This window comes from Stegodyphus dumicola, chromosome 7, assembly GCF_044657685.1.
Source record: "Stegodyphus dumicola isolate Sdum_Otavi_A_Nest chromosome 7, ASM4465768v1".
In the NCBI taxonomy this organism is placed as follows: Eukaryota; Metazoa; Arthropoda; class Arachnida; order Araneae; family Eresidae; genus Stegodyphus; species Stegodyphus dumicola.
In genome coordinates, this window is record NC_140774.1 from 194,360,245 (window position 1) to 194,376,699 (window position 16,455).

At 34.3% G+C, this 16,455-nt stretch overlaps 1 protein-coding gene across 2 annotated transcripts in view; it reads right to left on the reverse strand.

Moving 5' to 3' along the window:
• The window catches only part of LOC118204990 (A disintegrin and metalloproteinase with thrombospondin motifs adt-1-like), a 191,311-nt gene that overhangs the window by 156,851 nt on the left and 18,005 nt on the right, over positions 1-16,455 (reverse strand). The window contains exon 1 of one of the 2 annotated variants that reach the window (XM_085819795.1): positions 11,886-12,043. The exons of the other annotated variant lie outside the window; for it this stretch is intronic. Coding sequence (XP_085675921.1) covers positions 11,886-11,939 — 54 coding nt within the window. The 5' untranslated portion in view covers positions 11,940-12,043. Of the gene's footprint in view, positions 1-11,885; positions 12,044-16,455 lie in introns of those variants that run through there. 2 annotated transcript variants of the gene reach the window in all.

A 16,455-nucleotide genomic window follows, 5' to 3' on the forward strand; every position in this document is an offset into this window, starting at 1 on the left:
GAGGGAAAAAATACCTTATAAACTCCCTCTTTTAATGGGCGACAGGGGATTAGGAAACGCCATCGTCAAATCCTGGTGGTGAAGCATAATCGTCCACCATCATTTTAAATCGGGCGCCACTGTAGAAACATTAGGTATTGTTGATTGAGAAGAAGTGAAAATTAGCAGTGCCCTCGCCGGGACACGAACCTAGACCTCTCGAATACGCGCCGAGTGTGCTAACTTTCACACCACGAAGGCATGCTGGAAGGAGGGAGAAAGTACCTTATACACTCCCCCTTTGAAAGGGCGTTTTGTTAACCTTGATTCATTGATTTGACCATGATATTCTTAGATGTTTTCTTCTTAAGTTTATTGAGGTTCGAATTCCGCGCACGGGCTGGCTGCATGGGCGTTTTCGTGGTTTTCCACATGTGTAGCGTGCACACGAGCCGGTTCCCTTTAGAAAGTCCTCCACAAAGGCACCCCTTTCCTTAGGCAGATAGCCCTCGAGGCTTTGCCGTAATTAAATAACGTAACCTAACCCAAATTTATTTTATATTTCAGTTTTGCAAGTTTGTAAATATCTGCTTCCGCAAAGCTTTTGTTTCAGGCGCAACTGAAAAGCTGTTTGTCACTTGAGTGGACAACACCTACCAGTACACAAATGCGACATCCCTTCAGTAACCAACATCTTCATTTTTCTTCTTCCCATTATAATAATACTACTTATGCGTGTACGTGCTCCGATTAACAGTCACTACACAACCTAAGCGCCTCTGAAAAAGCTCCTTGTTAGGTAGGAGGCAGGATCCAGGCAAAATCCACTTTGGTGATGGTTCACTAGTCTCCATTGCTATAGCCTAGTCCCATACTTACCCGAGCCTACCAGCGGCCGAGCGGTAAAATCGCTGAACACTTGTAATTCGGTCCGAGGTTCGAATTCCGCAAACGGGATGGCTGCATGGGAGTTTTCGTGGTTTTCCCCATGTGTAACGTGTATAGGAGCCAGTTTCCCTTAGAAAGTCCTCCACGAATACGTCCTTCCCTTAAGGCAGATAGCCCCCGAGAGCTTTGCCATAATGGAGTAAACCAAACAACCCACACTTACCGGGCTACAAACGTTTTGCAATCTTCTAAACCCACCACTCGGTCCGGGCCCATGGTGGGAAGCGGCCCACTGAGCCTGAGCATCTGATTGGTCGCCTATAATGCTACCCACCAGTACTATGCGGGCCGCTCTGCTCTATAGCCTTTACACTATATTATGAACTATGTAAGCATGTGTATGTATGAACTATTGTAAGCACGTATTATGAAAGATCTATGTATTATGAACTACTTGTATATAAGCATGTATTATGAACTATGTCTGTCATGAACTACGTAACTATGTAAGCATATATTATGAATTATGTAACTATGTAAGCATGTACAGGGGGTTTATAAAGTCCCGGACCCATTTTGGTGTTCAATAACTCATAAAATAACACAGATAGATTAAAATTAATAACATAAATGATTAGATAGACTCAAAAAGTTTCATGACCCTTGTGAATGAACTTCCACGTGTGTCCCCCTTGTCGCACGGAGAAGATCAAGTCGATATTCAATTTCACGCCAGGTACCGGTGAGCATGTCGACATCCACAGAGGCTATAGCGGTTGTAATTCTGGCTTTTACGTCATCCATGTTCGACACTCTCCTCCTGTAAACGTTGTCCTTTACAAATCCCCAAAGGAAAAAGTCCAGCGGCGTTATATCAGGTGATCTGGGTGGCCAAGGAATTGGGCCTCCTTGCCCAATCCATCTTCCTGTAAAACGGTCATTCAAAGAACTACGAATGATGGTACCCCAATGAGGTGGTGCACCATCTTGTTGCAAAAAGACATTCCGCAACTAGAAGAGCTTTTGCAACAAGATGGTGCACCACCTCATTGGGGTACCATCGTTCGTAGTTCTTTGAATGACCATTTTACAGGAAGATAGATTGGGCGAGGAGGTCCAATTCCTTGGCCACCCAGATCACCTGATATAACGCCGCTGGACTTTTTCCTTTGGGGATTTGTAAAGGGCAATGTTAACGGGAGGAGAATATCGAACATGGATGACCTAAAAGCCAGAATTACAACCGCAATAGCCTCTGGGAATGCGGACATGCTTTCCGGTACTTGGCGTGAAATTGAATATCGACTTGATATTCTCCGTGCGACGAAGGGGGCACACGTGGAAGTTCATTGACAAGGGTCATGAAACTTTTTGAGTCTATCTAACCATTTATATTATTAATTTTAATCCATCTTTATTATTTTATGAGTTATTAAACATCAAAATGGGTCCGAGACTTTATAAACACCCTGTATTATGAACTATATAACTATGTAAGCATATATTATGAACTATGTAAGCATGTATACAGAATCAATGTATGCCCTTATAGGTCCCATTGGGTGTTGCCCCGGATAGTTGCGGAACCTGGACTAGACCCGAAGAGTCTAAGTAACCCGCACAGGTGATCACATTCTGCTCTCGACTGTCAACTGTCTCTAGCCTTTACACGGAATAAAGAGGATAGCGCATCTGGATGCTCAATGGCCCAGGCGCTATTCCACTACTGAGACCCAAGTTTGGGGATACACGCCATGACCGCTTGGTCCAACCATATAAGAAGATCCTTCTTCGAGATTCTGGAGTTGCCAGCCTCGTGTTTTTATCCCCCGGTGCCGTGCCGGGACTGTCAAGGTACAGATCCCAGCTGGTACAATAAACGACTGCTGGGGGGAGATCTTCTTTTCATATGACATGGCTATGGCTATGGCTATGGCTTGGGTCTTGTAAGTCTAAGCAGACCTTCAACAAAATAGCGAAGTTTTAAGAAAAGCTTCTTGAATTTGGACCAGTCTCCCTTGGTCCAACCATATAAGAAGATCCTTCTTCGAGATTCTGGAGTAGCCAGCCTCGTGTTTTTATCCCCCGGGTGCCGGGACTTTCAAAGTACAGATCTCAGCTGATAAACTACTGCTGCGGGGGGGGGGGGTGTTCTTGTCATATGAGAAACCATGGCTGTGGCTTGGGTCTTGTGGGTCTAAGCAGACCTTCAACAAAATAGCGAAGTTTTAAGAAAAGCTTCTTGAATTTGAAAGCTTTGATATAGGTAATGTTTGGCCTCTGGTTTTAACAGTACTACAGAAACACAAAAGTTCTTTGGCTTTCTAACAAGTAACGGAGTATTCAAGTAGTAGGATTGGCGTAAACTGATAATGCAGAGGTCAATAATAAACCTATTTACCTTTTACTTCCAAGAATAATAATACGATAATATACGAAAACTGTGTCTCAGGAACCACCAGTTCTCCCCTTTCTTGTTGCTATGAGACAAAACATTGCGAAAAGTTATAGGCTGATTTGTGGACGCCCTAACGCTTGGTACATTTGCCCTGGGCCTTGCTGGCCTAAGCGATATACAGACTTAGCACAAAATAAGAAAGGTTAAAGGAAGTTTATTTAGTTTGAAAAGATGAAGGCACATCCAGAATTTTTACGTTTCTCCCAAAAGAGTTAGACCGAATGGTCTATTAGTCTCGAAACGGGATTAGGGGTCGTCCACTATGAACGGTGAAACGGGATTAGAGGTTGGTCCACTATAAACGGTCCAATTGTTGCCACCAAATGCTCAGTGTCATTTTTAATGAAATTAAGTAATGAAGAATCTGCATGCGCATATGTTTATGTTCCTCGCACTGTGATAAAACGAAGGTACCTAGAGCCATCAAATTCTGAATAACTTAGTCCTCCACCCGAATATGGCCAACTAGAAGCCTGAATTGGGAATTTCTAATTTTATATTTCATATTTTTTAAACTTTAATTAATTTTTGATTAAGAAATTAACGTTTCGAAATGCCAGCAAATGAGTCTGTGTATTAGAAATTTTAAGGATATTTTGTTTTTAAATATTTTGTCGTTTTGCTGTTAAATTCGTGACTTAAGAGCAAAGTATGATATTTAGTAAATAAAGTTAAAACACGAAACTTTAATAATAAAAAAACAAGAATAAATTAATTAATTGAATTTAATAAGAAAAATGTTAATAAAATAAAATATGAAGGCTTTCAGATTTTATATTACGCCTAAATGGGCGCTTTATTGCATTTACACACACATACATGTTTCGAGAGTATTTAGCATTTTTAAATAGCCCGTTTGAGCAAAATATACTTAAAAACAGCATATCTTTATAACTTATGATAAACAGACTTGCGTGCTAGCGAAAAAAATGTTTTATTTCGTGCAGTGTTGCCACTGCTTGCTTTGAAATTGTTGAGTTTTGTAATCAAAAATTCGTTAATGTTTTAGAAAAACAAATCCGAAATTTAAAATTTCGGGCTTCTAGGCGCCCCTTTTCGGGTGGAAGACTACGTTATTCAAAAGTTGATCGCTGTAGGTACCATTGCTTTCTCACAGTGCGAGAATCATCCATGCAAGTTCTTCATTATTTAATTTATTTAAATATAATACAGCACGATAATATTTGGCGGCAGCAATTTGAAAAATGATTCAACTCTTTTAGTGATTCGACATAAAATGCCGTTTGGAGACGAATAGACGCTCTGGGCTAAAACGATTCGCAAGCCATATTATTACAAAACCGAATAGATGAACTGAGAAAAACCTGGAAAAAACAGAAAAACTTATACGAACACTTAACATTGCATCGGGATTTCTAAACACGTGCTGCTATGCTGATTTTAAAATTTTTGTAATATTTCTGTTGAATTGTGTATGGCGTAAATGAGAAAAAAAAATTATGCTTAATGAGAAAGCTGAAAAGACAAAAAGAAATGAGGGAGTTCAGCAGCCAGACCGGTAGACTGTGAGCAACAGCGAGACCGTAGAAAAACCTTAACAAACCCTTTTGGGCGACCTTTAAAATGCGAACATTGGTTAATCTTCGGATTATGGTAACTTGGCGTTTTTTGGCGAAAATTTGGCGACCAACCCTGTTACAGCAACCTGCTAGTTTTGTTTTGGACGCCATTTTGTTTTCACGAAGTAAAGGCATGTTTTTTTTTACTCAACATTTTTTCCAACAATCTGCTAGCCGAATTACGCTTATGCTAGAACTTTCATGGAACAAAAGTGCTTAATGATGACGAAGATTAGGTGCGAAATTGGGAGAAAGTGCAGAATCGCCCACTGCTTGCCGCGTTTTTAAGAATTGCACATACACGGTATCCATGTACACGTCGACCTATTTTCACTTAAAAAAACATCCCAGAATTGCACAAAAATGGCATTGCGTACACTCTTGACTTTATTCATGTACACTGCTAAAGTCCTAGCTAGTAACCTTTATCGCCTTACGAAAATGTCGCCAAACTACCTGTTACCATATTCCAAAGATTAGCCCGAACATTTCCAGATTTTTCTTTTTCTTTGTTTAGCCAAATGGCCGTTAGCCCAGAAGGACTGTTAATTTCATTATGGCATTTAGTGTTGAAAACTTTAAATGGCGGTTTCACTTTTCAAATTGTTTCCACCAAATATTATCGCCCTGTATTATATTTAAAGAAATTAAATACTAAAGAATCTGCATAAATGTATATATGTTTCTCGCATTGTGATAAAACGACGGTACCGACGGCCATTCAATTTTGAATAACGTAATCCTCCACCGAATATGGGCATCTGGAAGCCCTAATTTGAAATTTGCTTTATTATCTATTTCTTATTTTGTAAATCTTTAACGAATTTTTGATTAACAAACTGTACGGTTAAAAAGCGAGCAATAGTAACCACTGTACAGAAAACACACGTACATTTCTATCTCCAGCGCGCGAGACTGTGTACCGGAAATTCTAAAGATATCCTCATTTTTAAAAATTACTTTGCGATATTGCTGTTGAATAGAATTTTATGATTTAATCGAACAACATGTTATGTAATAAATACAAGGAAACACACAAAACATTTAAAAAATGTCCCCTTGGACGTAATGTAAAATGTGAATCCTTTATGAATTTTTTTTAGTTAATATATTACTTTTATTATATTCTTTATTTTTATTATTTCAAATTGAGTTTTTATTACCCCACTGGTTACCTAAGAGCCTTCCTGCTAAAAAAATACGAATTAATATATATTTTTTATAGTTTTAATTTTTCAAATATTTATGACTTTTTGGAATTTTATAATGTGCTACACAAAATGTGAGAAATAGTATTAGGTAATGAGAAGTACTCAAATGTAAATAGAAGTAAGTGGTTGTACTACTTTTTAATATTTTTTTTTAATTTTATTTAATTTTAACTAAATCTAAAGGAAATAATATGACAAATCATCAGAGTTCCATTATCCATAGATTGTGTAGATGTTAACGTGCGCTTCGTGCATATTTCAAATTCCTTCTTCGTTTAAATCGAAAATTATCATAATTATATGAAGCAAAAATAAGAAAAGTTTGGGAATCTTTGCATTATTCATCAAAAATTATGTTAACATACGATTGATATTTCCTTTTCCGTCAAAAACATTTAATTCACAACAACGGTTTTGAAGGAAGTGTATTATTCGAATATTTAGACTCGCAAATATTTTTCCTTCATTGAATGGTGCCACAAAATATTATCAAAATAATTTATAATAATAAAGACAAGCAAGAAATATATTTTACTGCTCCATGAGGTCATGTAAGATAAATATTTAAATAACTGTTACTTGAAATGCCTGCCTAAACTATACATTTTCAGCTTCAAAAAAATACAGTTGCCACTTAAAAAAATCTTTTTTGTTGCATTTACGAAACAAGGAAAGAATGGAGTACGGAAAAAAGTAAGAAAAAAAAAACTGAAAGTTTTCAAATTTTATACTACGCCCAAAAAGGCGTTTTTTTTAGCGTTCTGTGTCTTACCTTTATTTGTTAAATAACACGTTCTTTGCACTTAAACCATAAAATTCAGTTCAGTAGCAATGTCACAAAATAATTTTTTTTTTTCCGTAGAGTGTTGCCATTGCTCACTTTTAAATCATTGAGTTTGTTACGCAAAAATTCCTTAAAATTTTACAAAATATGAAATCGATAATAAAACAAATTCCAAATTTCAAATTTGGTCTTCCACATGCCCATATTCATATATTCGTAGGAGAATTACATCATTCAAAATTCGATGGTTCTATGTACGTTGTTTTATCACAATGCGAGAAATATACATACATTTATGCGATTTTTCATTATTTAATTTCTTTAAATATAATGCAAGACTCTAACATTTGGAGGCAACAGTTTGAAAAACGAAACGGACATTTATAGTGATTCAACGCAAAATCGTAAAACGAAAACAATAGTCCTTCAGGAACAAAGCCTCTTTGGACTAAAAATCTGAAATTTTCAAATTTTATACTACGCTCAAAGCGGCGTTTTTTTAACGTTCTGTGTGTTACCTTTATTTATTAAATACCATGTTCTACATACTCAAACCATAAAATTCAATTCAACAGCAGTATCACATAATTCAAAAAGAGCATATCTTTATAATTTCCGGTATACAGTGTGGCACGTTGGAGATGACCCGCCCCCGTACAGTGTTGCCATTGCTCGCTTTGAAATCATTGACTTTCTTAATTAAAAATTTCATAAATGCTTTACAAAATATGAAATAGGTAATGAAACAAATTCCAAATTCGGGCCTCCAGATGTCCCATGTTCGAGTGGAGGATTACGTTATTCAAAATTTGATGTCTCTAGAAAATTTTATGTCTCTAGAAGACGCTTCTTTAAATTCGTAAATAGCGATGTAACTTTGTTTCTATTTCCGGTTTAAAATTCCCAACCACTATGCTATTCAGAATTATGTAGTTACGACTATGATGAATTATTTTGATTACGGCAAAGCATATGAAGGTCATCTGCCTAAAAGGAGGGATGCTTTAGTGAAGGACTTGCTAAGAAATTACGCAAGGAAAATTACGAAAACTCTGTCAGCCTGCGCCTCCGGCGTACAAGACTGTCTGTAGGAAATTCTAAGGACATGCTGTTTTATATTTTGTGATTTTGTCGTTGAATCGAATTTTATGTAGCGTCAGTACCTAGAATGTGATATTTAATAAATGAAGATAACACACAAAACACTAATCATAAAAAGAAAATAAGCAAGTTTTGTTAAAGCCATTTTCATACGAAAACTAAACACTGATATGATGAACTGAGAAAAAGATTGAAAAAAACAAAAAAATGTATGAAAACACTTAATTCATAAAACGGATATTGCTATGCTCGGAATTCGGGAAATCTAAACTATGCTCAGAATTCGGGAATTCTAAACGTATACTGCTATGCTCGAAAATCGGGAATCCTCGGGAATTAACGGATACTGCTATGCTCGAAATTCGGGAATCCTCGGGAATTAACGGATACTGCTATCCTCGGAATTAGGGAATTCTAAACGAATACTGCTATGTTGGGAATTCGGGAATTCTACACGGATACTGCTATGCCCGAAATTCGGGAATTCTAAACGGATACTGCTATGCCCGGAATTCGGGAATTCTAAACGGATACTCCTATGCTAGGAATTCGGGAATTCTAAACGGATACTGCTATGCTGGGAATTCGGGAATTCTCGGGAATTCTAAAGGATACTGCTATGCTCGGAATTCTAAAAGATACTGCTATGCTCGGAATTCGGGAATTCTAAACGTATATTGCTATGCTCGGAATTCGGGAATTCTGAACGGATACTGCTAAGCTCGGAATTCGGGAATTCTCGGGAATTAACGGATACTGCTATGCTCGGAATTCCGGAATTCTAAAGGATACTGCTATGCTCGGAATTCGGAATTCTAAACGGATACTGCTATGCTCGGAGTTCGGGAATTCTAAACGGATACTGCTATGCTCAGAATTCCAGAATTCTAGGGAATTCTAAACGGATACTGCTATGCTTACTTTAAAACTGTAATAATTTTGTTGAAATTTGCGAAGTGCGAAGAAAATTATGCTGCATTATAAAGCTAAAAAGACAAACTTTTGGAAGACTGCGGGCTCAGCGAAAGCGTAAATTGCCTTAACAAACCCTTTTGGGTGACTGTTAAAATCTGGAACATTTCAGTTTTTTTTTTTTTTTTTTTTTTTTTTTTTTCCAAATTTATTTTACGTCAAAGTTGATTCCGGGCCCACCAGCGGCCGAGCGGTAAAGTTGCTGAAATCTGGTAGTTCGACCCGGGACTCAAACCACGACGAACCGGCTGGCTACATAGACATTTTGGTGGTTTTCCCCGTGTGTAACGTGTATGCCACTTTCCCTTAGAAAGTCCTCCACGAAAGTATCCCTCCCTTTAGGCAGATAGATTTCGAGGCTTTAGCGAATGCAATTCATACCGTAGCCGAGTTTCACAATTTCGCTTTTTCGATTGCTTAGAGTAAACTGGCAGTTTAGTAGTATTTCTATAAAATTGTATATAGAAGTATTCTATATATATTTCAGATAGAAACCGAGGAATTTCTTGAAATGCATACGTAAACAAACAATCCGGCCCTTTAAATAGCAAAAGATTTAAACTAATTTGCACTGTAACTTTGGCTCTAGAGCGAATTTTTACATGAAGTTGGATTTAAAGTTCATGTAAAAAATCGGATTGTAATATAAAATTTTTAAAATATATTTCTTGAAATATTTAAAGGTGCCTGAGCATTTATTCAACCGTATATTCAAACAAACCATCACGTAATAAGATTCTGCCACTGCAAGAGGTGAACGATTTTCAACTTAATTTTTAAACGTCACATTACATTGTTTGCAAGCAATTGAACAACTGGTTAATAATTTAGTAATATAATAATAACAGAGTTAATAATATATTATTACTAGTATTTATGCCAGTAGTAAGGAAATAAGATGTGTTTCATACTCAATAGTGTTCACTTAGTATGAAAAAAATTTCACTTCAGATTTTTTCACTGTAAAAAAATCTGAAAGCTTTCAGATTTCATATTGCACCCAAAGGGGCTTTTTTTTTTTAACGTTCTGTGTGTTACCTTTATTTATTAAATATCATGTTCTTCGTCCTTAAACCACATAAAATTCAGTTCAACAACAATATGACAAAATAATTTAAAAAGAGAATCTTTAGAATTTCCGATACACAGTCTCGTGAGCTTTAGATATCCCCCCCCCGTACAGTGTTGCCATTGCTCGCTTTGAAATCGTTGAGTTTGTTACTCAAAAATTCGTTAAAGATTTACAAAATATGAAATCGATAATAAAACAAATTCCAAATTTGGGCTTCCAGATGCCCATATGCGGGTGGAGATGTACGTTATTCAAAACTGGATAACTCTAGTTACTACTGTTTTATCACAATGCGAGAAACACACATACATTTATGCTGTTTCTCCATTATTTAATTTCTTTAAATATAATACAGGACGATAATACTTCGATAATACTTGGTGGCAACAATGTCATTCGCCGTTTATAGTGAATCAACTCAAAATGCCCAAACGACAGTAATAGCCCTTCTGGGGCAAATTGCCCCTTTGGACTAACAAATCGTACCAATGCATGTAACCATTTTCAACATCTATTTCTATCTGCTAATCTTTTTTATAATAATAACGAAATTGTTTTTAGTTTTAGTTTTGTTTCCAGAAATTTGCAAAATATCATTAATTAGTCCAAAGGGGCTTTGTCCGTGAAGGACTATTGTTTTCGTTTTGCGATTTTGCGTCGAATCACTATAAATGTCCGTTTCACTTTTCAAACTGTTGCCACCCAATGTTAGAGTCCTGCATTATATTTGAAGAAATTAAATAATAAAAAATATGCATAAATGTCTGTATATTTCTCACACTGTGATAAAATAAAGGTACATAGAGCCATCGAATTTCGAATGACGTAATCCTTCTGCAAATATGGGCATGTGGAAGACCCAATTTAAAATTTGGAATTTGTTTTATTATCGATTTCATATTTTCTAAAACTTTAAAGAATTTTTGAGTAATAAACTCAACGATTTAAAAGCGAGCCATGGCAACACTCTACGGAGGAAAAAAGACCTTTTTTCTCCAGTGTGTATCGGAAATTTTAAAGATAGGCTCATTTTAAAATTATTTTGCGACATTGCTATTGAACTGAATTTTATTGTTTAAGCACAAAGAACATGTTATTTAATAAATAAAGTTAACACACAAAACGTAAAAAAAAACGCCCCTTTGGACGTAATTTAAGGGGTATCAGAAACTCCTATACCGACAATGTTAAATTGGCCATTTTCGATGTACCTTTTCTCAAAATCTGCTGTAGATACAAGCTTGAAATTTTTCTGTAATTAAAGTATACCTATTTGATTATACTGAAATGACCTTTTGAAGCATTTGAATTTTAGAGTAAATTACAGAATATTTTGTTAGGCATAGTAAATTTTAGCACTTTTTCCTAAGTTTATTACAAAATGCTCATTTCAGTAAATATTAGTAAACCTAATAAATAAGCCATAAAAAGTTTAGATATATATGTGAGCATTAGTTTCTGAGAAAAGGTACATCGAGTATAAAAAAAATCACGTTTTGAGAAAAACGCGTTTTTATATAAAAATCCTCATTGATCAAAGCAGTAGATGACAAATTAAAACTAGATTTTTTTACAGTTCTAATTTTCATTGAGATTAAAGAATGGTATTTTTAGAAAGATAAAAGTGTAGAGAATTTGAAAATGCAAAAATCCGAAATCACAATTTTTTGAAGATTTTGGGGTTTCAACACCACTTAAAATCTGAAACCTTTCAGATTTTTAGTCCAGAAAGGCTTTGTCCCTGAAGGACTATTTTTTTTTAATATTTTCCACAGTATATTTTTTTTTTTTTTTTTTTTTGAAATACGAATAGAATGATATATATATATGAACAACTTACCTTTGCAAATTGTAGCCAGACCAATAAACAGAATGCTGCCACCATCCATCGCATGTTTGATGGCTGTGCAGCTAGCTCCCATTCGCTTTTTTTCCTTTCTTCCGGAGAACGCGAAACAACTTTTGAAAAGTTTGTGTTTGACGCCCGAATTACCGCCAACACTGCGTCAAACGGAGACGGCGTCACCTGGGGAGAGCTCATTGAACTTCACCTTTTTTTCCCTTTCATTGGGGAAAAAACTACCTTACTTTTCCCTTGGATTTAACATCTCTCACATTGCTTATTCCAATAACTCATTCGAATTACTCTACTTCATATGCCCGCTTAATTAATGAAATACCAAATTTAATTTGTTTGAGTAATAATTCAAAAAGCATAAATAAAAAGAAATAAAAGCATTGAAAAAACACTTATGTAGTATTAAGTGGAAGCTAAATTTCACATGTTTATGAGCATTTTAAAAAAAGCACTCATTTACAGGAATTGTGAAAATGCTCACCACCAAAAACTGTAAATCAAGTAATTTTGAACTAACTGGCGTATAGGTACCTGAATTTCGTCTAGTGCCTCAAAGGGGATTCGTTATTTTAGGTTATTATTAACCCAAAAATTTCGTTTTGGCATTTTGCCTTGATTCACTAAAAACGGCCAATCACTTTTTAAGTTGTTGCCACAAAATAATTTTTTTTTTTTTTTTTTTCCGAAAAAAAAAACATTTTTATCTCCAGCACGCGAGACTGTGTATCGAAAATTCTACAGAGAGGCACTTTTGATTATTTTGCAATACTGCTGTTGAATTAAATTTTATGATTTAAACATGATACATTTTAATAAATAAAGCTAATATAAAATCTGTAAGCTTTCAGTTTTTTTTTTTTTTTTTTTTTTTTTTTTTGTTTTTGTTTTTGTTTTTTTTTTTTTTTTTTTTTTGTTTTGTTTTGTTTTGTTTTGTTTTTCCTGTTCTTGTATGTGTGTGTGTGTGTGTGTTTCCGTTTTGCGATTTTACGTTGAATCACTATAAATGTCCGTTTCACTTTTCAAACTGTTGCCACCCAATGTTAGAGTCCTGCATTATATTTGAAGAAATTAAACAGTGAAAAATCTGCATAAATGTATATATATTTCTCGCATTGTGATAAAACAACGGAACATAGAACCATCGAATTTTGAACGACGTAATCCTCCTACGAATATGGGCATGCGGAAGACCAAATTTGAAATTTGGAATTTGTTTTATTATCGATTTCATATTTTGTAAAACTTTAACGAATTTTTGATTAACAAACTCAAGGATTTCAAAGCGAGCAATGGCAACACTCTACGAAAAAAAAAAAAAAAAATTTATCTCTAGCGCACGGAACTGTGTATCGGAAATTCTAAAGATAGGCTCATTTTAAACTTATTTTTACGGCATTGCTATTGAACTGAATTTTATTGTTTAAGTGCAAAGAACATGATATTTAATAAATAAAGGTAACCCACAAAAAGTTAAAAATCGCTTTTTTGGACGTAATTTAAAATCTGGACCCTTTCAGATTTTTTTTTTTTTTTTTTTTTTTTTTTTTTTTTTTTTTGTCCAAACGGGAAATTTTTCCTGAAGGACTATTATTTGCGTTTTTGCAATTTGTGTTGGTTCACTATAAATGTCCGATTCACTTTTCGAATTGTTGCCACCAAATATTATCGCCCTGTGTTATATTTAAAGAAATTAAATAATGAAGAATCTGCGCAAATGTATGTATGTTTCTCGCATTGTGATAAAACAACGATACCTGAAGTCATCCAATTTTGAATAACGTACGTTTCCACCCGAATATGGGCAGCTGGAAGCCCAAATTTGGAATTTGAAATTTGTTTTTATATTGATTTCATATTTTGTAAAATTTTAACTAACTTTTGATTAACAAAATCAACGATTTCAAAGCACGCAATGGCAACACAGCACGAAGAAAAAAAAACATTTCTATCTCCAGCACGGAAATTATAAAGATATGCTCATTTTAAAATTATTTTGCGATATTGCTGTTGAATTGATTTTTATGGTTTAAGTGCGAAGAACATGATATTTAATAAATAAAGATAACCCACAAAACGTTAAAAATGCACCCCTTTTGGACGGAATATTTTTTTAAATTATTTTTATTCATGTATACACTCAAAGAGGCGGAACTCCGGCATTTCGATAACAATATTAAAAGAGATCACATCAATTGGCCGGCAATTCGAAACCAATATTAAAAGAGATCACATCAGTTGGCGTCTACAGTGGATTCTCTGAGTGCTGCCATTCGGCACTGCATAAGATCTTTAAATTTCTTTTCAAGTTTAATCGGACTTCTGTTAACTAAAAGAAATTGAACAATTTAATGGCAATAATCGCAATTCTTAATATTCTAAATATTTATTTTACTTTCTTAATATTGTATTTATTTGATTTAAACTAAAATGCATTTAATTTATGATATTGTCAACTGATAATTTTTGTAAGCATTGACAATTGTGGGTGTTTTTTTTTTTCCCCGTTCTTCTTTAATTAAAAAGATGTTTTTACTGCCATTTTTATGTAGCTCGTACAAATATTTTTTTTTAATTTGTTTTTTAATCTTTACGATGTTTCCCATTTTTTCAAATTAAAAAAAAATCGAAGATTTTAGTTTTTAGTGGTAAACTCATCTTCAGATTTGAGACTGGATTCTGTAATTTACAGATTGGCACTTTCTTTTCTCCTTCGCCCCCCCCCCCAAAAAAAAACGAAAGCTAACGGGAACTGTTTGTGCAGACTTCGGCTAACACTGTAAAACAAGCGTTAAGTGAATATGTTTTTCGTGTCCTGAGGACGTTTGAATTAATCTAGCTCACACAATTTGATATGAAAAACAGTCAATAAGCCATGCGTTATATTGTTATGAAATTTTAAAAAATAAAGATATATTCCGAATAACGTAATAAGAATACAGCTGAAAAATTACACAGGATTTAAATGTTAGTGTTTTTTAAATAAAAATGAATGAACTTTTTAATTTTTCGTAACGCTTCTAATAGATGTCTTTATTTTCAAATTGAGATAAAATCTTGTCCCATGGAAACAGATGGTTTTTGTTAGCAATAATCGAAGATGTATTTTAAGGTCATTAGTCTATTTTTTTTTTTGATGTGTTATACCCTCGCCGGGACTCGAACCTGGGCCTCTCGAATACGCGCCGAGTGTGCCACCATTACACCTCGAGAGCATGAAGAAATGAACAAGAAAATACCTTGTACATCCCTGTTTCAAAGAGGTTTTAAGGATTAGGGCGAAACGGCAAATTTTTTCGCGCACAAATACTGAAAGTTTACTTTTGATCCAACTCCGCAAAAAGACATTGAAGGTTCAGAAACTGATTTCATTCGCTATTCAACTGAATTTCAAATGTAAACGTGACTGTTCGCTAGGCTTAACTCGCCTAGCGGTTTAACATTTAAATTGTTGATAATAGCTACTGCATGCAGATTAACTGAAGGCATAAAAACAACATAAATCAATCGCTTTTAAAGCAAAAAATGCACAATTTACCAAGATATAAGAATAAAAAGACTGAGCTATACCAACACATAAGAATTATCAACATATAAGAATAAAAAGACTAATTATTTTAAAAGAAATAATATAGTGAATATTAAAAATAAATGGATGGGAACGTAAATGTTCCACCAACATTTGTTGCCACCAAATGTTATCACAATAAGTTATCTTCAAAGAAAACAGTGTCGCAGCTATAAAAAATTACGGAAACATTTATTAATAATTCTATCGAGGATCTTTAAGATATTCTATACAAAAGAAAAACTGAAACTACGGGTCATTTTTTTGCCAATTGGCGTAGGCTAAGATATTTAAGTTTCATTTCTCTTTTATTAATTACCAGGTAGAATTATTTTTTATTAAAATGTATTACATATTTTTCTTCTCTTTGTAGTAAATATTTTAAGCGGTTGGCCACGATAGCGGCTAGTGATTTGAAAAGTGAATCTCCCAACAAAATTTTTTTCGACGCACAAGTGAGGTTCAGAATAATAGCCGGTATGGACTAAAAAGCAGGGCTTTATGTCTAAAAGCAGAAGTGCCGGAGCTCTATGGAAGAAAGTCTGGAAAGCGGAACAAAAGTAAGTAAATGAATAAAATAATTATTAAAATCATTAATAATTTAAAAATTGAATAGTTAATGATTATCAAATCAATTAATAATTATTTGTTTAATTGATGTTAATAATCATTAATTATTATTTAATTTGTTATTATTTATTAAAATAATTGAATAATTAAAGGTTAAAGTAATTAAATGATTAAAATTAAATAAAATGCAAAGAAATAAATTTAAATTTAACAAGCGATTTTTAATATAATTTTATTGCTAAAAATAAAATTTTGGAGATCAAATTTCTACTGAAATTATTGCTCAGTTACATAAAAGAATACCGAAGCCTTTTTATTTAGGCCTAGAATTAGAATTTATCCCAAAAACTAAGGGTCCGTTAGGCTCTGGTGCAATTAAAGCTCTGCTAAAAAGTATATTGCAACACTTAATACTGA